Consider the following 23,774-nt stretch of genomic DNA (forward strand, 5'->3'; position numbering starts at 1 on the left):
GGGCTGGTTCATTAGAATCAATGAAGAAAAGAAAGATCTAGGTCAGGCACAGGTTGACTCTCATGCACTAGTATGCATCGGGTATCATATTTAAGTCGAGAAAGGAAAGTATTAATGCTGTGAAATGCCGATGATGAGGATGTGAAATGCTGTATTGGACATTCACCAATGTTCAAAAAAGAGACATATATTTTGGGTCAGATAAAAAAGACGGCAAAGAGGATGTGACATAAGAAGGCACTATAGGTAGGTAGATCTGCAATACAGTGACATATGGAGATACCTGGGTTGTTCTCAAAATAGCTTAGGTACTGGAAACTATGTAGGGTAGCTTCAGGTACCCTTTATACCAAGATAAATTTATCCTCTGTTTTGGGCAAATTAGCCTACGCGGCAAGTCACATGAAAGTCATAATAATTCATCTGATAGCTCTTTTAGCTCTAAAGGAATAACCTCAGATATATATGAAGTGTATCACTGTATCATGGGAGTGTAAATTCAAAGGTTTCCAGAAACAAATCTGACTATGACCCCTGTGTCTAAATAGGAAAGGAGAACTAGGCTCAATACAAACTCCTTATGATCAAGGAAAGTAATGGAGAATTATGCTTAGGTTTTACTTTCAGTGAGGAATCTAAAAAAGAATACGAGTCAGTGAAAACAAACAATCTGTCTTATCACTATGAAGCAGAAATACATGGGGAGCTCTGTCCATCTAGAAGTGAAAGTTTCCTGATCTCTTGGACAGTGCCAGAGAAACAGAACACTTAACTCTTTCAAAATGCGAAACTGAATAAAATTAAAATATTTATAGAAGGCTTTAAAAAGAGAAAGGAAAATATAATTATCTTTAATGAGCAAATTTCTCCATTGAGAAAGGACAAGAAACTGGAGATCAATTGGCAAAACCCTTACTGGGTGCCATATGTCTACTTCTTGCTTGCTGGTTAGCCCTATATCTTCAAGTGCGAAGTTAAAACCTGAGCAAAACATTCTTATTGTGGGCAATACGGCGAACATAAATAGCTACATAAACACATAAAGACAAGGGGAATTATGTCTCCCAAATTCATATCAATTAGTTAAATAGTCACATAGTGGTTTGCTTGTGAGTTACCATAATGCTAGCTCACAGATTAAGGCACTTTTGGAAATGAGTGAGCATAGTATGAGTGCAGTGCATCAAATCTAAGTTGGGATAATGGTTTGGTGACATTGCTAAAGTTCATTTTGCACTAATCAAATTGTATTACGTACAATATATATAATGTATGCACTATATACATAAAAATCAGAAATATCTGTCAGCCCAGGTTACCCTGGGATGTTGAGCACACTGAGATGCAGTGCATGCCATCCCTAAGCCTCTGCCTCAGGGAGAGGAGCTGGTCTCTTCCCTTCCAGCAATGGCCAGCGGTTCCCTTTTTCCTTTAAAGGGTGGTGGGTGCTTCTCCCCTGTGCGGCCAGAGGGGTGAGGGGCCAGCAGTAGTCACCCAAACAGAAAAGAAACATGAGTTTGGGCCATCAACAGTTTTTCTTTCCTGTTAAAAACCTACAGAGCTGTGCTGTGGTGTTGGGAAGGCTTTCTTATTGCTTCAGACTGCCTGCAGACACTCGGCGCTTCAGGGCCACTTGGCTTCAATCTTATCTTCACGTCTTGAGCACTAGAAATTTATGTCTAATTATTACTCTAGTTAAAGTGGTGACAGAATGTACCTTAACCTGGTTGATCATTTGTAAATTCTCTTGCTGGGACTACCCTAACACAGAGTAGCTGTGACAGGTTCGCCTGTACAGTACCTGCCCACAGTGGTGTTACACTCCTCTGTGAGCCCTGGTTTCCTCAAGACCATTGCATGGAAAACTGCATCACTCAGGTTGTTTCTCTATGTTCTAATTATTGGCAAGTGCTACTTGAACACAAACTGCTATACTGTTTATATAACAAAACTGTGCAGGCAATCATCAATAATATGGTGGTATTTATATATTTGGTATGTAAGTCCAGAGGGTGAGCGCTGGCAATGGGAGGTCTTTGAATGTGGATCTTTAACAAGTAAGTTCCGAGTTTTCTGTTTCATCCCTTTTTACCTGAGATTAAAAGCAGATTGCCCCAGTCAGACAGAAACCTTAAACTGGGGATAACAAGCTAGCCCTTAATAGACAGATTTATTTTCACAAATGTCCTGCTACTTAGATGAATAAACCATAAACTTATGCAATACTTCATCCAATGAATTGCATCCGTCCTCTAGCCTTTTACATCAAAAACACCCACAAGCTGATGCAGTCTGATGGAGTTGCATCAGCTAATTAATTAATTGCTATTTGTACTTGACAGGCTACAAAAATTATATTGGTATGCATTAAACATGCCAAGATCCAGTATAAGAGGATGTGAAGCTGTCCAGATTCAAGATACAGCCCGCCCGCCCCCCCACCAAAAAAAAAAAAAAAAAAAAAAGCTACAAGTCCTTTAAAAAATATCGCTAATTTTATTTCTTTTGCTCTTAGAATCCTTCAGGCAGAGTCAGGGCTTTTTTTTCCTCTACTCACCTTTGATGAGCCATAAGCACTACTTTAAGGTCTTTACAATCTAAATAAAAAAGCCAAATTAAAAAAAAAAAAAAACAACCTAACAAACAAACCCAAAACAAACCAGACCACCAAAACCAGTAGCCTATAATTTCTTTATATACTGTCAATTCTGTCACAACTTCAAAAAATTATGTAGTGTGGTATCAACAGAATAAATACAGTCATTGCTTACAGTCTTGCAGCAGGAAAGGTCTTCATACCTTGATATTTAATATCAAAATCATAGAAACACAGAAATGTTGGTTAGAAGACACCTCAGTAAGTTATTTAGTCCAAATTCTCACTTGATGTGTGACTATTTCCAGCTCCGCTAGATCTACTAATGCAAGGAAGAATAACAATCGCTTTAAGGATGTGAAGCTCAAGCCATTTGTAAACCAGAAAAAGTGCATGTTATCTATTTATTTCAAAGAGATTGCCAGCTAGAAGGCCAACTAGGCTGATCTCTTTGTTGGGATCTTCTGCTGTCTTCTCCTCCAGACCCCTCAGTTTTGAGCTACTGCATTTCTCGTTCTTGACACCCGTCTTAACATTGAGATGTTCGCTTCTCCGGAGTGCTGCTGGCAGACTCCAAGTCAACAGATCTGCATAGCTTATCATTGAGGCCACCCCTGATGCGGTCTCACCTGGCTGGGGCACTGCTGAGAGGTGTCTCATGAGGTGGGAACAGGAGGGTTAGATGCAAATCTATAGAAACTTGCTTTCAGCGATACTCATTAACTCAATGTATATAAATTTGAAAGGGAACTTACAGGCTTTGGAGTTTTCCATGGAGAAAAGAAACCTGAAATAAACAAAAAATAACATTAGCAGGTTTTTCTGATGCGTAAAGAGTGGAGGCTAAGCGGTGTCTACGCTCCCGTTTTCATTCAGGTCTGCAGGTAATACTGATATATATGAAACTTTTCTACACAGAAGGGGTGAAAACACAAACCACAGGGGATAATTTCTAAGAAAAAATATATGCAAAGATATATATATCTCTCTATATATATGCACATATATATATATATATATATATGCAAGTGGAGCTATTGAGATCATTGCCATACTTTACAAACAGCATGGGATTAGGTTGAAATTAAAAGAACTGAGCAAAAGGACTTCCAAATGTCCTTGTGGACATTGGGAAAGACACCAAATGACCTGGTATTGATATGTCAAATACAGTCGCACCTTTAAGAAGAAGCAATTCAGAACATCCCATCAACAAAACCTAATAATACAAGAGACTTTTTTAGAAGAAAAGCCTGGAGAAAAATAACTGTTTCATCAGTTTAGAGAAGGTAGTCAGGTCTTGGGAGGGTTGCTTGTTTTGAGACTGTCTTTTTTTTTTTGACACAGGTAGCAAGTGGTAGACATGACTACCTATTCTATGCAACTAGTTATTTCCTTTTCCTTGCTCATTGACTGACAGATACCTTGGTTTACTGACGCATGAATTTCAAGTAATGTAGCTTACAAATTTTTAAACCTCCAGATATGTCCTGTTCATAAAAGGAGATAATTTGAAACACCCATTGTAAACACTGTTCATATCTTACGCAGCACAAGGTTAAAAACCTTACAAAATATTAAATAACAAGAAGCATTTCAAAGGATATAGAGAAACATTTGTTAAAATACCTGCTTTCAGCATAGCTTTCATTAAAAAACTCATTCTCAGTTTAATAGCAGGTAAAAAAAAAGTCTGTGGACCTTCCTCAGTAAGATTAAAAGCTAATAACAAAGAGTTAATTTGTTTTATCAGAAACAGAAATGGGGCTTAAATTGAGACATCTAATAGGAAGGCTGTTCTTTCATTTGAAAAAGGAATTAAGCTGTAAGAGTAGTACTGACTTTATTATATATTTTTCTAAGGTGAGTCTAGAAAAAAATTTAAACCACGAGAACACTAGGGCAAGTACCTTTCTACAGACAAGTCACAGCAGGAATTATATTTGTACATAGCATTTAAGGTTCCTAGAATTCTATGATAATGAGGTTATTTTTTTCTGCCATGGTATCTAATTCATTTAGACTGAAAAAAACTTGAAGTGAAAAAGCTCTTGAGCCATTTCCAGAGAAACACTGGCTGTTTTGTAATGCTGCTATATAAGCTGATAGTGCTTTTAAACAAAAAGTACATGGGGAAAAGTAATCCTCGAAAGGTTTATGTTTACTGACTCCACAGTCTCTGGATAAAAACAACTACATTAACAAGGAGTTTTCTTTCCATCTGCAAATTCAAGCTGAGATTACAGGCATCCTGTCTGGCTTGTACATCACATTCAGTATTAAAAATTCCATAATATAAACGTATTTAATAACTTAGATGGCAGATGGCTACCTTTTTATTACCTGCTATTGTTCTGTACAGCTAACAAGAGTGAAAGTTAGAAAGTATTTTTCCCCTCAGAGCTGAAGGTAGGACTTGAAACTTGCAAGGAGGTTTGCTGAAAGGTATCTCAAATCAACTTACTACCCTGATTTAGTGTTCACAAAATACTGGTAGAAGTAACACTCCCTCCCCATAACTTACTGTCAGCAAAAATTACTACAGGTCAAACTGATTGGTAATTTTTTCTTATTTATTTGCTGTCTCCACCTAAAAATATGTTTTGTTGGAGTTATCAGAAAATTTTATCATCAATTAAAAATATAAGTATATATAAAATCAATAATGACATATACAACAAGTGAGGTTTTAAAAAAACTTATGTGAATTAAAAAAATTCAATTACTTGCCCAAACAAGGAGAATATGGACTTATACTTAGCTATGTGCACAGACTGCGACATACAAATGACAACAGCTACACTTAAAACAAATAAAAGGCAGTATTTATTCACACAGTATGAAATTATGTTTAGAAAACTAATGGATATAGGATGCCATGGAAGTAAAAGATCCAAAGCAAGATTTTTAAAAACTATTGGGATATCCATACGTGTACAAAAGCATGTTAGAAGCAAAAATCTCTATAGGTGACAAACATTGGAACTAATATTAAAATCCATTCTTCAGATTTAAATTCAGCTATTAGACCAAGACCTTTTGTAAGATGAGATGGTCTCTCACATATCGAAGTCTAGGTGTTAGACTACAAAGATGTAGTTCCATAAAACAAATCCTATCTTATACCTTTCATGTATTTTATGGCATTTTTGTTGCCTTACATAACATATGTATTCTCAGCTGAACTAAACATCCTTTTTCCCAATCTAAACAAAACTGACCTTTAGAGAATGTACGGTGTTATCAGTTATTCAACATGAGACTGATTATGGATAGTTGTCGTGAACCAAACATCCAGAATTATCACTGGTATTTAAATACACAAAACAATTGCTGTAAATTCAAGAATACAGGAGTATGTGTTTATAGCATATTGTAAGTGTAAAAAAACTTCACATGAAAAAGCACAGAAGCCAAATGCACTTTCCTGTGTATTCTGCATGCTCCCTTCTAACTTCCACCTTTAAATATTGTTCTGCATAAGTACAGGACCAAATCCTATACCCGTATAAATTTGAGGCTCAGAAGCTCACCTGAAGAATATATCTTAATAATGTGTATTTAGTGCATACCCCACAGTATTGGCCTCCTGCATCCATGTCTACAGCTGGCAACGAGAAGCAATGGCCTGTCAATTAGTTTGACCTCACTTCACAACGCCACATTTTCCTTTGAAAATTTTCTTTGACTTTCTGGCACTGGTTCATTACATGCTGTGAGTATTCCCCACCAGAGACAGTGGGACCCCCACCTGGGTAGCAGCTGCCGGCAGACTGGCAGTTCAGTACGATTTAGTCGCAAGGGTGAAATTTGTTCTCCAAATAGTGCAGCTTTCAGCTTTGCTTGAGTATTAATGCAGTACTGACATCGCTCAACCTTCTAATCAACTCACATCTAACTAGGCACACATACCAGATAAACTCTTACAACCTCCTTATCCCACTTCCAGATTTCCAGTTCTCCCTCCCCAAACTCCCAACCCCCTACTGTTCAACTTGTGATGTCTTCTATACAAACCTGAGTAGCTGAGAACAGTGCATACATGTAAACACCCCTCAAACCCCATATTCACATACATTTTTAAAATCTGAAATAATACAAGCCAACTCAGAACCACCTAAACATACTTCATGCAGCCTCTTCTTCCCATGAGTGGCTTTCTGCTCACCCATGGGCCTGATAGTCATCCCTTCTTGTGATAGCTTCACCAGATAAGCTGTGGCTCACTTTCTGAAGACTCCCGTATCTTTCTGTTAGTTTTAAATAAGTCTTTATTAACACTCCTTGCAAAGGCAGCAGTACAGGTCTGAATTAATTTCAGAAAGGAGAGCGGGGTTACTGGCTTGTCTCAAAGAGCAACCACCACCACGCACACAGGCATTAGCAGGAAAATGCTACCGTCACCACCTAGTGTAATGTAATGTAACATGTAAGCATAACAGGATTAAAAACATAACCTCATATGCTTCTCCAAAGCTAGTTTTGAGAATGTAATGATCTGTTTTTCAAAGTTGGCCATTTAACTGTAAAAAGTACAGCAGCGGATGGCCAACACCTTTATTGAAATTGTAATTGATTTATTTTAAATAAATAAGCTGAGGTACAGTAACAACTATATGCTTTTGAAAAATCAGAATTACATTTTCTCATAAATCAGTGTTAGAAAGATTATTTTTGACATTGCTTTTTAAATTATATTTACCACCTTCCAAAATGAGCTTCCCTGGAAATCAGTGTTGTGATGGTTTCTATGTTGTAACTTTACTAAAACACACCAGTAACAGAAAACAGATTTTGGATTCAAATATATTTGTGGGAAACTTTTTTTTTCTTTTTTCAGATCAAGGCAAATTCCAGCTTCAGTTTACTGTACTTCCACTTTTCGATGAAGATATCCTATAACAAAAGACAAATCATATCACACTCATTGCAACTATTCCTTCTTATACACAAGTTTAAGTACGCTTTCATCATAAAATATGCTTACAGATTTCACATGCCTTACACTTCAGCCAGTATTTATTGTTGGAAAGTTTAGTTTTCTAAAAGCAGCTTATCAGACGGAACTTAGAGCATTTGCAAGATAGAGTCCTGATTTGGTTTTTTTTGTTTGGGTTTTTTTTTTTTTTTTTGGTTTTTTTTTTTTTTCCATAAAAATGCTGAATTTGGCATACTCTGTAAAGTCAGTAATACAAAACCAGCCTTTGGTTATTAGTCTGTTGCCATGTAGATGCTTCTTGCTGCATTTCCATCTCTATTATTCTCCCTATTTTGTATTGATCCTGGAAAAGTTCTTAAGACCTGCTAAAATCACAAGTAACTAAAGTAGGTATTGCAAAACCACAGGAACTGTAATGATGTTCACCTCTGTGCCAGATGTGTATGTATAATTAAACTGAAACCCGGGAACAGTCTGATTTCTGCAGTGACGATGTGTAGTACTGCTGCAGGGAGGAACTCAACAGGATCAAAGATAAAGCCTTTGAATCCAAAACAATGTTCAGGGCAAGTCAACTTCCCTCCACGTCACTTGTCACATTGATGATACAGCAAGAGTTTTGCTTTTGCTGGGCTTCTTGTTGGTTTGGGTTTTTGGGGTTTTTTTTTGGTGCTGTAAAAGCCTTGTTGCATATGGCTTCCTGAGCAAAGCTGTCCCAAGCACTGTGCAGAACTTTCTCACGTAGATGCTTGTAAGTCAATGAACAGATGGCTGATGAGCACTCCCAGAGTATGAAATGACTCCATGGGTATCTTATCAATGTCCATGTGACAACATTTCACATCAGCAAAAGTTTTCCTTTCTAGAAAGTCACTGTATATGTTTACTGTAACTAGATTCCGCCCCCCCCCCCCCCCCCCCCCCCCCCCCCCCCCCGCCCTGTGCTTTTCTTTCTCTTACTGGAATCCCTCAGATGTCTAGTAGTTGCCTACACCAGGGCCTCAGTTCCAGAGGCATCAAATACCCCTTAACTTCAAATGGATGTGACAATGGAGAACTTCTCTGAGAGTTCAGTCTCATGTTGCACACCATCAGCAGGATACAGGGAACTGCTTCTTACCATTCGTGTTACACCTGGATTCTGCTTTTGTATGTTTACCTTTTGCTGAGCTACGCTAGGTGTGGTTGGATCAGGTGCACAGAACACAGGCCACAACTGGGCTCACTCATTAAGATGCAAAACATCCTCCAGTTAAAATTCCAGTAATTTGGTGGGAGAAATCTCTCCCAGAAATGGTGGGAGATATAACAGGTATTTTTTGGAATAGATAGAACAAATATATAACAATTATTCAATTATTCTTCAGATAGTTCCCCTTTTTCAGGGAAACAAACTGCATCAATGAGAACAAGTAAATTCAATTCATTTATACACTATACTAAAAAAAAACTAAAAGGAAACAATGAATTAAAATAGATGGAAATAATACTTACAAAAACAAGCAAGTGATAAAAATTTGAATTGGTCATGTCACATTTACAATATCAGATGATGTACAGGGAATGACAATTAGTTCTGTTTCTAATAAAACCAATCATTACCATGTAGTAGTATTTTTTCAAAGGTCCATCTTTTTCAAACAGCTTTAAGTATTGAGCTCTTACTCTAGCAACAACAAAAAGTTGAATTACCTTGAAACAAAGAGTAGGTGTGAGAAGACTGGGAGCTCTAGCTCTTCAAGCATAGTTAGCTAGTCCTGTTGTCAGCTTTCCCTCAGAGTGATGGTGCTATGCTGTAGAGGATCCATTTGGTCTTTGGTTGGGATAGCACCTGACACAATGGGTCAAAAATCACTGCATCCCACATCAGAGCAAGATGAATGACCCATCATGTTTGGCCAGGCCCACACCATTACATATGGTTAGACCCAGTGTCTTTTCCCTCGCAGCATGGCCAGTAACTGGTGTAGCACGGTGCTGCACTGAGATGAAGGCTGGTTACAGTCATCAGTTATATCAAATGCAGGTTCAGATAAAAGCCCTATGAAATAGTTCTGTCTTCTTTAGGGCTATATTAAACAGTTTTGCCTGGAAGAGACTCGCAACAGCACAAACCAATCCCCAGCAGTTACTTGTGGTGGCATTTTGTTTTGTGCTCCACTACTCCATTGCTCCTGATCTCAGCCCAAGTGAGGCTGCTACGGCAGCAGTACTCCAGTCCGAATCAGCACTATTTCTCACTTTCTTTGGCCTACCACACCCGTGAAAAATGACTCCAAGGAACAAGCACATTCCTGCCCACAGACCGTCACTCTGTGAAGGTGCAAGGCAAAGAGCAGGCACAGTTCACAGGAAGGCCAGCTGGATCTTTAGATCCCATTGTGGTAGCACCTTCCATGGCTCATCTTTTCTCCAGGTGACTTGGGGGCATCGTGAGTCCAAATCTGTATTTCTTCCCTTCAAACTTTCAGATTTCTTGATGAGTAGCAGAAAGTGCAAGCTGCAGAGGTTTATCAGAAATGATGTGGAAGTAGAGGAGTACCTTGGGAAATTAAACCTGATCTTATCTCACCGAAGTCTATAGAAGTGATGAAGAACCATAATTGACTGTGAGATCAGGTACTAAATAAATATTCAGCTTTTTATACACAGGAGCAATTTTTGTGCAGCTCATGAAGTTTCACTGACCTAGCCTTCTTAAGTAACAATTTCTTGATATTCAGATCTTCACAAATAATTAGAAAAAGGATAGCTATTCAAAGCCATGCATGATAGAAGTACTTGCTGCTCAAGCTGGGACCCTCACTGGCTACCTGTGTCTATGAGAATTTCCTCCAAAATACACCAGGGAATCTCAAGCTACCATTAAGTTTTCACTTTCATGAATAGCAGAGTCTTTGTTAGCAAGAATACAGCTATCAGAAAAGGTCAGAAGCTGGCATAGTAATAAGTTAATTTACATTCTAATGGATATACAGCTATTTATTTTGCTTGGCTGCTACAGCTCTGTGAATTGCTTATCAGTCAGAGGTTTAAAATAATTTATGAAACTAGAAAAAAACAACAAACTAAATGCCATCTCCTCCTGAATAATCTGGATGTGAGGCAGAGAATTTCTGGATCATGGCTAAAATAGTGCACAGGCAAATGCAACACTCTCATGGACAGTTTTGGATGCTTAAAGGTATTAGAGTTGGGAAAAATAATAAAAATCTACACAACAGCTTCTGGAAATGAGAAATACATTTTTGGAAGAAGTAGCTTTGTAGTAAAAAAAAAAAAAAAAAAAAGGTTATTTTCCACTGGCAAAGTTTGATACTAAACACCTATGGAATGTCTCATTGCGTGACACTTTTATAGGAAGTTTTCTGGCACCTATTACCAGAACAGTGTTACATTACTACAGATTTATTTCCTTGTTGATAGCAAACCATACTAACTGAAGGACAGCCATGTCTCAGAATAGAGAAAACGCTGGTACAGTACAATTCAGAATAGATTTTACCAGGAAAACTTGACCTAAAGAGGAAAAAGTTATCTTATGAAACGGAGGAAGACCCTTGTCTCTTGCCTTTTATTAAAAGTTCAAATTTCTTAGGTCCAAATCCTGGTTTATGATTTGCAACACAAATAGTACTGAATGAACTGTTATTTTCTTCACTGAGTCTATAACATATGTATTTTAAGTAAATACTAACCCAATTAGCAGAAATCTGCATGCCCAAGTACTAACACATGGTGAGTGGAGAAAGGGATCTCAGAAGTTTGCTCACAGCTTGTAGACTACCAACACCTTGAAAAGGTCAAAGTTATTCTTCTGTACAGACAAAAAAAAAAAAAAAAAAAAAAAGAAGAACCTTTTGTCTGGCAGAAGGAAATTTTCCTTGAAGAACCTCCAGTTTTGCTCATCCGTGTTATCCAGTGCTGCTAAAATCAGAGCTGCTGGTTCATGTGTCCAGGCGACAGATTACGCTCTCTACTATACTACTCTAATATTGCAAGAGCTAGTAACGCATGTAAGGCACCATCTTGGGTAAACATACTGTTGCACCTAACTCCCCCTGAGCAGAGCAGACACAGCAAGGTGAAAAGACTGGTATGTGTCACACACACTGAATCAGCAACATAATTTAGAATATAAAGTGAGTCTTCATAGCCCTGACAGCTCGTGACTTGCTTCTGGAAGGGCCTGTGAGTGTTGCCATGCCCATAAAGACTGTGTGCTTGCTAAGAACATGTCTGACAACTCAGCCTGGCTTTACTGAAAGCTAATTTAAGCTTCAAAATTAACTTTTCAGGAATACTGCATTGTATTTTTGGAGCTCTCTGACAGCCAGAAACTCTAACTATGCCAGTGTCTCTGCTCTTTCACGTTTTTAGATTCTGCTTCCATTTAAGCTTTTACACTTTCTAAGCACATTAGAGGAATCTCAGTTTACATTATGGCGTGTCACTTTGATGAATATCAAGGCATGTTCCCAATATTTTCTGTTAAAATGTAGATGGAGCATAAGTTGTTTGTACACAGTGTCCTAAAGTCCTTTTCATGAAAATGCATTCACAGAAAGTCTTCAGCAAGTGAGTGTGTGTGTGTAAATATTCAAAAATAAATTCAAACCTTTGCTTATATGTAAGCTTCATATTAAGTCATTGATGAAAAGGAGTTACCAGATATTTACTGTTGACATCTATCCTACTAGTTCCTCCTTTTCCAAATTCATTGATTGCATCCATGTTTTCTCTTTGCTGCCCCCTTCTCTAGAGGCCTGTCCCCAAACTCTCACAGACTTCTCCTTGTCCCCAGGATTTCCCTCTCTGTGTCCTGATCCTGATTTGAAAAACAGCTAATCCTTTCTCTGCAACAATGACCAGAAAAATCTCTAATAAAAGAATAAAAATAGGGAAATGTAGGGAAATGCCCTTTGTGTCTATGACTATTTCTGAGTGGGAGACCTGGCAATGCAATGCTACACTAACGTGGGAGACAGAAAACCAGCACATCACAAGCCGTGGTGCCACTGGGGCAGAACAGCTGAAACTGAGTCTGGAAAGATTTCAGCTTAACCAAACAGAGATGGCAACCTCACAGTGCCCTGAAACACTGTCTAGGCTCTGTTCTTTGTACTGAATCTTTTCCAGATATCAGCCCAGTTGCATCACCACCTAGTGTCTTTTGGGCTGGAATATGTATCCTCATGGTGTTGCCAGCTGTGGCAAAGGACCTGTAAGTGGGAGGTGAGGTGGGATACCCAAGGGCATCTCAATCAGTACAGGATGCCTACATTTACGCAGATTACTGAAGCCCCCATCGATTATAATGGACATACAGACACCTGCACCAAATTTAGAAATTGCTATTCAGACAACAAAATTTTGATGTCATAGTCTGTGAATTAGGAACTTAACGCAAATGCAGAACCATAGGTATGATACCAAGGGTGCCACACCTTATGTTAGTTGGAATCTGTGCTGGATTGGCAGCACAGATTGCCTGGATGACACAGAATCTATGGGAGACCTCAGAGCTTCAGCTGTCATCCTGGACAAACTTGAGTTTCTCACTGACTCTGCCATTCCAGTGAAGATTTCTTGATATCCCAGTGCATCTCAGGTGGTCCTGGATGCCTGTTAGTGAGCTCAGGGTCTCACTCCTTCAATTTCCTGCCCCCTTCCTGCTCCAGCACCAGCTTGACAGACCAGTTTATTTTTTGTTATAGGGATTCAGGTAGAACAGAAAGACTGACCAACAGTGGGAGACTGCAAGAAAAGACTAACTAAGGAGAAAAAACCTTATCACAAGATTCAGGTTTTACATGGTTGAGCCTTAGCTGTGAAACTACACCATTTTGTAGGAAAGTGGAATATCTGGCAAGGGATAAGTTAGTGGAAGGCCAGTGTCCAAGGAGTAACAACACTGTGAAGACAGTGAATTTGTAAACTCTCGGTTCTCTGGTTGAACCTCCAGGTAATTCACTTCGAGCTGCTGAAGATCTGATACTGTCTACACTGACATGTACCTAGTAGAGATAAACTTCCTTGCTTTGATGTTCACCCAATCACGAGGTAATTATCAATATTCAACTTAATTATCAAGAAGAACAAAGCTGAATTAGTAAAAGCTTTGCAGAGATCTAAATCATAATGGTTAAAATGACATGAAGTTCTGATTTAGTGTAAGACCACAGGAGCCTGAAAGAAAAAAAAATGAGCAAGAAATAATGATTGATGGGCCTGATACTATTGCGGTACAGAACACTAAAGAGTACAATGCATGACAAATCCATCAAGATGACCTGGCTTGCAAAAAGGGTTGAAAAAAGTCACATTGCCCTGAATTCCTGAAGGTTTGGAGATGAGCAATTAACATAAAGAAGACCTGTACCCTGAAGTCTAATGAGAGAGGAACAGTATTGATGTGAATTTTATGATGTTTAGACTGTGTGCTGGTCACACGTAGTCCTGTGCAGTACTTTCAAAGTTAATGAACAGAACACTAAAAAATGATGCTGATAAAGGATCCTGACAAGATAGTTGGGAAGTGAAAAGTATTAAATGAATGTGTTACAAGGAAAAGCAAGAAAAACTGTGAATAGGTAATTTTTTTCCCCCTGTGACTGTGCTCTGTCTCTCAGAGGAACATAAATTTATTTCAGACTGTTGAGATTTAGACATGTCTAACATAATGGAAATAACCCCTCAATACTGAGAAAATTGGAACAGTAGATAAACATGACAAGTTAAACAGAGAAGATTATGGTGCTGACAACCGTGAAGCACCGCGTGGACCTCACAGCTGGCCTAAGCTAAAAAATTAGCATTTTTAGAAAGACTTATTAGGGCACCTAGCATGTATGCCCCTCTTTTTTTTAAAATCAGAACTTACTGCATAAGACAGCACACTTGGATCTGTAAAATGTCTTCTTCTTCCTCAGTATACCCATACACCTCAGTATGCCCGTATGATCACAGAACAAAACCTACGGATTTGAAGACGATAGCTGGCTGAAGGAAGCTGGATGAACAGGAACAGTACAATTAATCATTGATGGTCATCAAATTGGATGTGATATATGCTTTTTCCTTGGGCTTTCCTGAAGAATAGGTAGTTCAAAAGGCACTAAATGTAGATCTGCATGCTCTTTACCAAGTCACCATACAGTTTTGCTGGTGTAAAATCCTGACCAGCTAGGATAGGAAATAGTTTGCAGTGGAATATGCCCCTGGCTTTTTTTTTCTGTTTGTTTGGGGTTTTTTGTTTGTGGGTTTTTTTAATTGTTTTTAACCCTTATGAGCTAATTTTAAATGTATGATTCATGTCACAGGGATCAACAACAGACTGTCTACTTCAGGGGAAGGGGAAGGAAAAGGTTGATTCAAATTAGAGCTTGTTAGTGCTCTTCTGACAAAGGGAGTGTTCATAGGTGAATGGTGATTCACTAAAGCCATTCTTGTGCATAAAGCTGCATTTCCAAAATGTATTGAACATTTATTCAATTGTACATTGGTAAAAAATAAGTAAGTCAGATGGCAGGTGAAATTTCTAGTTAAGTTATAGAAAAAAATACCTCCTGACTATCTAATATTTAGCAGGACCATCTAATATTTAGTGAGCACTAAATAGTAGATGTTCTCGACATCATGGAGCCTGAAGTAATTTATCCTGTTCTAAGCAGGCCTTTGCTTTTCATGCCGTAAAGTTATTGATCTATCAGGCAACTGATAGTCCTAAACTAAGTTGCTATATTTCTCAGTGGATGTTCTCTTTGGTAAAAAAAAATTAAATATCTAGGACTCAGTCCTGGTGGGAGCTTTTTTAAACTTAATATTTCATAGATGAGGGAAGACCAATTACAATACCATTCTAGTTTCAACAAAATTATATACCGTTATATATAATCAGAAATTATTGCTGCAATTTGAAATGTATAGAACCGAAATCAAACAAAAATATATTCAGATCCTCCACTGAACACAGTTTTTCCATGAACAATGTTCTGAAAGTTGTGTTCTGCTATAGAAAGACCTTACATGGAAGACGTGATGAACATCTACAGTTCTCCTTAAACTGGTAAAGATTATTTACTGGCAATGAGAACTGAGAAAAACAGTGTGCAAGTAGCTATCCCATATTAATGAATAAAAATGGATACTTCCATGTACAAACACAAGTCATAAATTTTTATCCATCCCTTTCCTAGTATGAATGAGTTAGAAATGCAACTCAATGGCAACTACTACACCAGCACTCTGCAACAGATGCATCTTGATTTAATGACATAAACATGTATCTTGTTACGCTGCAGTTCTTTAACTATCAGACAAATTAGGGGAGGGTAAAAAAAAAAAGCTTTTGAATACTTCAGAATTAATACTCACTCTCTAATTGCTAGGTTTGATCCTCCACCTGGAAAATTTCACAGGCATTAGTTTTTCTTTCCTTAATTTGTTTGCTTTAATTTGCAATGTTATTTCCAATACAGAAAATGGATGTTTTCTTACTTATTATATTGCATGCTAAACCACTATTATTTATTTTTATTTCTATTATTCTTTGGCATCTGTGTGTACTTCCAGTTATAATGTTTGTAGTTTTAAATAGCAAAAGGGAAAGTAGTAGCAGTATATTTCCATTTGGGGCTCTTTTTCTGATTTCGTAATTACAATGATGCACATTATCTTTGTGTTTTATCACCCCAAATTGTAAAGCTGGTGTAATAGGACTTTTCCCTTTCGTAAAAATCTCTGAAATCCATAGGATTTCTGTGTTAATTTGTTTCTTCATTACTAACTCACATTTAATAGCCATAGATACTATGTCGGAGTTACAGCTCAGGAGGAGAAGCATCATCAGTCTTCAGTTCCAGCACTCAAGCCTTTGATCTGCAACATGCAGAATATGTCAGCCTGGGATGCTGGTGAAGAAATTACTTTTTGTTTTGTGGCAATGTAGCTGGTTTTGATTTGGTGCTTTCTTCCCACCTGAGGTGTTATTCTAGGTTAGCCAAAGTTTTAAGCTACATCTACCTAGATTCTTTCTTATAGACAGCTCCAAAGGCTTTCTTATATATATGTGTGTGTATAGATATATCTAAAAAACCTCACCAAGCCCCAAACCACCAGGCTTTATTATAAGTACAATACATAAGTTTTCGTATAGTGAAAATGTAAAATGATTACCTGGAGAATATAGAAGCAAAAGGGGTTTCTGAACAGCCTGCCCCGCTCACTGTCCCTATGTTACAGGTGCTTGATTCCAGTGAAAACAATGGCTTACTGAGTTACTCCCTGCCAGCCCCCAATTTTCATCCCATTCCCTCTGAGGCTCATGTGTCTGCTCCTTGCTCGTCTCAGGAGGTTCCTGGATTAGGCTGCAGATCTTCAGCTCTCTGCCTTGATCCCACAGCCATTGGAAATGTCTCTCCATGAGGAGGACCTCAGGGAGAGGTGATCTGTCTCCACTGCAGGAGGACCTGCCTGACCCCCAGGTGCTTCTCCGAGGAAGGATGGTAGCACACACGTTTGGAAGAAACCAAACAGATGCTCTCCGTCAGACTGCTATTATCTATTTGACACTGAGGATGGCTGTAGCTGTTTTAAGTAAATCAATTCTCATATTACCCATAAATGTCTTTCAAGCACTTTTATAGCTGGTAGACTCTGGTACCCAGAGCGTTGTATATCAGGGACTGTGCTTCCTCTGCTGAAAACAAGGATCATCCCACAACATGATTCCTTAGAGAACTGTTTACATGGACTAAAACATATTTTCTGAATCTCTAATTCTTCAGTACCTGGTTTCTATCCTTTCAGCTCTGTTTTAGACCACTCTCCCCAAGCCAGGTCCTATTTTTTCCCATTTCTACAAGCTTTTAATGAACAAGTGCTTGCAAGTTCCTCACAGGAAATAAATTCTGAAACAATATGCTTAATTGCTTGTACAAGAAATGAGATAATTTATAGGAGCTGGGTATTAAAGAAACATCTTTCTATCTACCTTGCACATGGACAATTGAATCAGTCATTGCTTTTGCTAATGAATAACCGTATGGAAAATCCTAGAGAAATCCTCCATTTCAGGTCATTACTAACAGTAAGAGAAACTTGAATTAAGACTCCTGCAAGAGGCTTGGCCTTTGCATAGTATATGGAAGTGTCATGTTGTAACTTTGAAGTGCATGTGTAAAAAGCAAAAAAAGATGGGAAAATATGAATTTAAGAAGCAGAGGGAAAACAATCTAGAACAGGATCTCATCGATTTTGTTAAAATTCCTAATAAATGCAATAAAATATCAATGACATCTTACTAAGAAAATCATATAAACCCTAAGTTTTATTTTAAGAAATTGTCCTGATTTTGCCTTTTTCATTGTGATGCTATGCTTAGCTGATTATCCATAATGATTCAAAAGCACTTTGGCAAGTGTGGGCTGCATTCTTTGCTCTGTGTTTCAGGAAACACTTTCACATCAACTGTGTAAAAATGCTTCCTCTTTGCTGATGCTTAATTTATTAAGTATTCCACACTGCTCTTTATCAGTAATGTGTCATCTGCCCAGTGACGTGGACCAATCTCTCTGCTATCTGCAAACTTTATCAGTATTGCTTTTATGTTTTCTACAGGATCTTCATAAAAAGTGAAATACAGTCAAAAGCCAAGAATTTATCCTAGAGGAAGCTCATTAAATATAAAATCCCTCACTGATTTCCTACTTATAATTATGTTAAAAGATCAATCAGTTAACCAATTCTTCAATTCAAATAAGCCATACTAATTTTACTTGTTTCCATTTTTAAATCGGGATTGAGGATGTTGCATGTAAGGCCTTACAAAAGTCCATTATATAAAACCAACTACATTTTATAACCAAACTTGTAATATTAATAGAGATATTAATATATATTTAATCTGAAACAATCTATTTTCTGCAAGCCCACATTTATCACTTTCCTTTTATAAAGAAACCCGTATTTCATTCTATGGTAGCATAAATGGGATCCCAGATTTAGCTATAGTGCATGAGACAGATTCCAACTTTTGTGATAATACAGTTGGGGTTTTTAATACCTTCAATTCTTCTATGCTTGCCTCTGGTGTGTGGGCTGGACTCATCTCACTCAGCCTTGTCTTGCTGGCTGGTTAACTAAACTATGGTCCTCGGCCAGACTTCTCTGTCACCAGTGGCGCATGATGGGTAAACTCAGAGAACAAGCTGCTTAAGCAATGACTGAACAAAATTACTTAAGTCATCATCTAAAAAAGCTGCCTATTTTCTGCCACTGACTGCAGGGGTAACTCTTTTGACTAATGTCGACTAGAAATCTAACTTTTTTACAGTTAAATTTGGATTCATCTGACCAAATGTGAGTAGAAATTTAAATATGAAACTTCGGTAGGAGAGTTTTTAAAAACATTAATAATCAACAGGGAAGAATAGGCTTTTTTAGAATATTCATTTCAGCTACTTTAGATGTTTACAGTAACTGAACGGCACCACAGAAGTAAGTGCCTGTTCTCCTCACCGTGCAGGGAGCCCTGCTCGCTGCCCAGCTCAGTGAGGAAGGATGCCCTGTAGCTGTCTACACAGGATGCCTGGCAGCAAAAGCTGAGGTGAACGTGGCTGTATGTGTTGCAAGGCAAACCTGGGAAGATAGGCTGAAGTTATGTAGCATGTAAAACAATTCCAGCTTCTTTGCCTTTAGGGACCTCTAAAAATTTACATTCACAATTAATTATCCTGAGATGCCTGTTTAAAAAGGGCCATTTTGACCAAAACTCTATATAGCTGGTTTGTCTTTTAGTACAATGCATCCTAATGTGCTTCTATTACAAGAAAGAACTTGATAAAGTTCAAAGTCTGGTATACAGTGAGTAAGTTGCAAGATAACCTCTTGCTTAATTAAGATTAACCTTGGCAGAAATAATCATTGTAGTTGATGTCCTTGTAGTGAACATTATTAGTTGGATCATACTATCTAGGTGTTCTTTTACAGCCAACCCAACAAGCCACTGACATCTCTCAGGAATGCTACATAATAAACAAATAAACACTGCATTATTTTTCAATTATAGTGTGAAAATAATTTGCTGTGTATATAATCTCAATGAACACATCTGGCAAGCTGAAATCAAACAGCACGTCTTCATTCTTTCTGTTTGCACCAATTTCTAAAGAACTCTCATATATAAAGAAATATATATAGGTTTAATATAAATATATATTTAATATGGTGTAATAAGGAGACAAGATTAAACAACTCCCTTTCTCTCTCTGAGAAGTACTGTGGAAGAAGTTTAAAATTATCCTGATGGTGATTTACTACATTTAGTCACAGACACTCTCTTTTGGAACCTCGGGCCCCCAAACATGAGAAAGATGGAGAAGCATAGAATAATTAAAGTGTTTGGATTGGAAGGGACTCATTTAGTCCAACCTCCTGCTCAAACCAAGGCCAAGTTCAATTACTGGGCTGACATTCAAGAACGACAGCTTCTCTGAATTGCTTACATGAAGGAAAATGGAGCTGGAATGACAAACAATAAACATACAGACTGAGGAAGGACCTGGGTAAAGCATGGAAAAAGCTGGTGAAAATGGGCAGAAATTGGATGGAGATGACTGTCTTTGGCTCTGCCACATTTGTGGGCTCTCACTGTCCACAGATGAAAGCCCTGTGGACTTTTCCCCAGACTTCCCTCTGGAATGCTCTAGGACCTCCCATTGATGTAATCATCCTTCATTTTGGTTACACAGTTGAACTACTCTGCCAGAGTCTTTCCATCTTCTTTTAGTAATCCCTGATACTTATTCCTGAGAACGTTACACGTGAAATAGCGTGAGGTTTAAGAGCTATGCAGAAGAGCAGCTGAGTCTTCTGATACACTACCCCACTAGGATCACTTTTATACAACAAAAAGGAACAAGTTTCTCTACTGGCCATTACTTTTTTTCCTTAAGGAACAGATTAAAGCATCTTCTGTGCTACTTCAGAGCTATGATAGTGTTTAAACTGCAGTAGAGAGGTACTGCTTGGCCCCAGATGCCTAAAATAATCACATTTATTGAGATCCAATAGTTTAAAATACAGAAATTATTTCACATGGATAGTAAGAAAAAGGTGTTGACTTTGAAATGAAAAATGCATTAAGCTATTAAAATATATGCAGCGAATACTGCAATATTTTCCATAATCAGCAAAACTTTTCTACGATGCTAACTAATCCCTGAAGTATCACTTAATGATTTTTTTTATTCTTTAAGAAAAACTGCATTATTAGTAGTGCTATCATCATCGTCATCATCATTTATCCTTTTAAAATACTAGCAAACTTTCTGCTAGAGAAAAAAACTTAACTCATTGTCAAAATGGAAAATAACTGATAAAATTAGTTTAAAGATCTCTAAAGTATTTTCTTATTCAAAGGTTCTGAGTCTGTGTTTTTATTCAGGCATATAGAGTCTTCTTCTAATTATCATAGGATCTTTAGAAGTTCTCTATCTAAAACACAAGAAATGTAATAAAAATGCTTACATTAGAGAAAAATGTTCTAAAAAGTCCATTAAATATCATTTGCACCTAACTGAAATAGATACTAAAAATAAGGTGACCCTAGGAATGTGTGCACAGAAAGCTTGCCTTGTTTTAGCTCCTGGTAATAAAGGTACAAAATAAATAAAAGTCAAGATTTTTCTCATTTACCAAACAGGAAAACTGCACAGTATGTTTCTTATACACTGAAATACTCTTCCAAGTTATGACAAATCTGGCTTTGGAAAGCAATTTATTTCTTTTAGAAATCTGTTTTGACACACTTGGGAGTCAATTTTCAGAGCTTGTGCCTGACAGCTTTGGCTTCCATGTCCTTTTTTATACTGTAATCTGAAGGTCACACAGCAAAAGTGCATGTATCCTGGTGTTGGGTTTTGATTGTGTTTGAATTATGAGTTACCCAAAGGCTCCCTGAGAAGGGCAGTGTTGTATTTAATAAATGTATGCTCCTGGTTTATAAAATAATAATAATAAAAAAGAGCATTACACATAGAGGGCAAGCGTAGCCATTGTTAAAGCCTTCCCTCCCTTTTCAAGAATGTAAAAGGAAATTGCTTAAATAATTGCACAGGGATAAATACCTCATCTAGAAGACTGATTTGGTTTCTGCATTTTTACTGGACAGGCAAACCATAAGAGCCAAGAGAGTTTTGTGGCTCTTGTAAGTGGTTTAGGAAGTGCCTGGAAATCACGCCTTCCCGTCTCCCCAGTGCTGTGCCTCATGTCTGTAGCGCAATAGATAATGTACTCACTGGTTTCATAGTATATTAGCTTACTTTATTGCTACAAATATTGCACTATTATTACAAATCACCACATCACAACGTCTACACAATGTACTTTGACAACAGATTTGGAAACCCAACAGATGTTTAATAGGACATTACATTATACTGAACCAACAGAGACATTGTTCAACACATTTAGACTAAACTTTAGACAGGCCTCGGTACACAAGCACAGGTTGTACGGTACTTTTTCAGAGTCCAGCTCTGTAGTTCTCTTTCCTTAGGCTGAGATCTCCCAGATCTCCTCTGGGGAAGGCTAGATTCACTCAGAGCCTAGACTAGGGGCAATTAAGAAAAAAACCAAATTTCTTAATGCCCTAGTATTGCAGTAGGTTCTCCCATGTGCCATGCTTGGGAGGTATCTGGCTTTAAAAGATGCCATTTTTCACTGACATACACAGTCCAAGATAACCTGGCTGGTTTTCTGATAATACTGCTTGCAAGAACAGAGGAGAAACTTCTCTGGCCTGGCCAGATTCCAACCAAGCAAGCCAAAAAATCTGTTTTCTCAAATAAATTTTTCTTCAGTTAGTATTAATCCACTCACTAATACCAGTAAGACTGGAATCAGCCTGCAGTGCTGCCAACAGAGCTCCTGGGCTCTAGCAGTGACGTGGGCTGCAGCCACCAGGCACAAACGTGCCCTGCACTCCTCAGCAGAGAGTTGCCTGTCCTGAAGGCAGAGTTCCTGCAGCCCTGCACCAAGCCTAGGTGCATGGCAAGTCTCTGGGTAGACCTAGTAACAATAACGTCTGACTGCTTACTGTAAGTAGTCTCATTTTGGGCATAAGAAATTAATGGTAAAATAGACATTGGAGCAATGGTAGTTACCTCTTTATGACATGCAATGGTAAGAATCTATGACTACACACTTGTATTTCTTTTTGCTAAAAGGTATTCTAAAGGGGCCTATTTCTCCAGTGTGCAAACTAACTCCTTTTAATATCAACAAGTTAGGCACACGTGTCCCTAGGAGAAGCGTCCCCATCATTTTTGAGAGAAGCACTGTTCAAATTTAATACAGACCATATAAGCCTACATTAGAAAACAGTTTCACCAATAATAAAAGGACTTTTGAAACAAAATGCTTGCAAACAGTCATTAAAAAACTTCTATGCAATATATGTAAAAAAGATTTATCTAATGCTTTGCAAAATTATACACAAATGTACCACACAGTGCACAAACATTAATAAGAAAGAAGCAGCAAAACCATAACACTACCACTTTGAAACACAATGCAATTAATACTACTTCCATTAATACAGTGTAATAGCTACTAACTATTATTGATGTCTGTTTTTTCAGGAATCCATATTCATTAAGGAGGTCTATGGTTTCTTTTTCTTTTATTCAGAAATATGGAAGCAATTGCACACTGTTTCACTGCTAATCAGTTATACAAGAAAAGATATGAAAGTCTCATTAGTGTGAATTTCAGGATAACTGGTCTCCTGCCATGACTCCCTCTGTTCAAATTTGTCATTCCCTCTGCTACTGAGAGGTTACCATTGCTCTTACTAACAAGATTTAGATTGAATCCCTTAATAAACAAGTCTTTATATGTAAGATATTTTTTAGTTTACCTGCTATAACATGTAAAATATTTATTAAAATAGATCTGATACCAGACGATTATAACAAGATACTTAAAAAATGATTTCAAGTCAATCCAAAGTATAAAACAGTCTCAATGGGTAGGACAAAAAGGATGTAAATAATTTGAAGGTTACTAGGAGAGTACATATCTCACGGCTAAAAATACGATACTCTGTAAGGTGAGACATGCTTTGTAAAAATGAATCTGGAATGCAGCGCTTCCAGGAGTTATGCTAATATAACAGCAATATTTCTTGCATGGTAACAGTATTTTCTAAAATACCTTTCAGAGGTTTTATTTCTG

At 37.7% G+C, this 23,774-nt stretch overlaps 1 protein-coding gene across 12 annotated transcripts in view; it reads right to left on the reverse strand.

Annotated features, from left to right (window-relative positions):
• Positions 1-23,774, reverse strand: part of MAGI2 (membrane associated guanylate kinase, WW and PDZ domain containing 2) — a 755,552-nt gene that overhangs the window by 91,008 nt on the left and 640,770 nt on the right. For all 12 annotated transcript variants that reach the window (XM_056340978.1, XM_056340976.1, XM_056340974.1 and 9 more), the window contains one exon: positions 3,352-3,383. In XM_056340978.1, the coding sequence (XP_056196953.1) occupies positions 3,352-3,383 (32 nt within the window). The remainder of the gene's footprint in view (positions 1-3,351; positions 3,384-23,774) is intronic.

The sequence above is a fragment of the Falco biarmicus genome, chromosome 5, assembly GCF_023638135.1.
Source record: "Falco biarmicus isolate bFalBia1 chromosome 5, bFalBia1.pri, whole genome shotgun sequence".
NCBI lineage: Eukaryota > Metazoa > Chordata > Aves > Falconiformes > Falconidae > Falco > Falco biarmicus.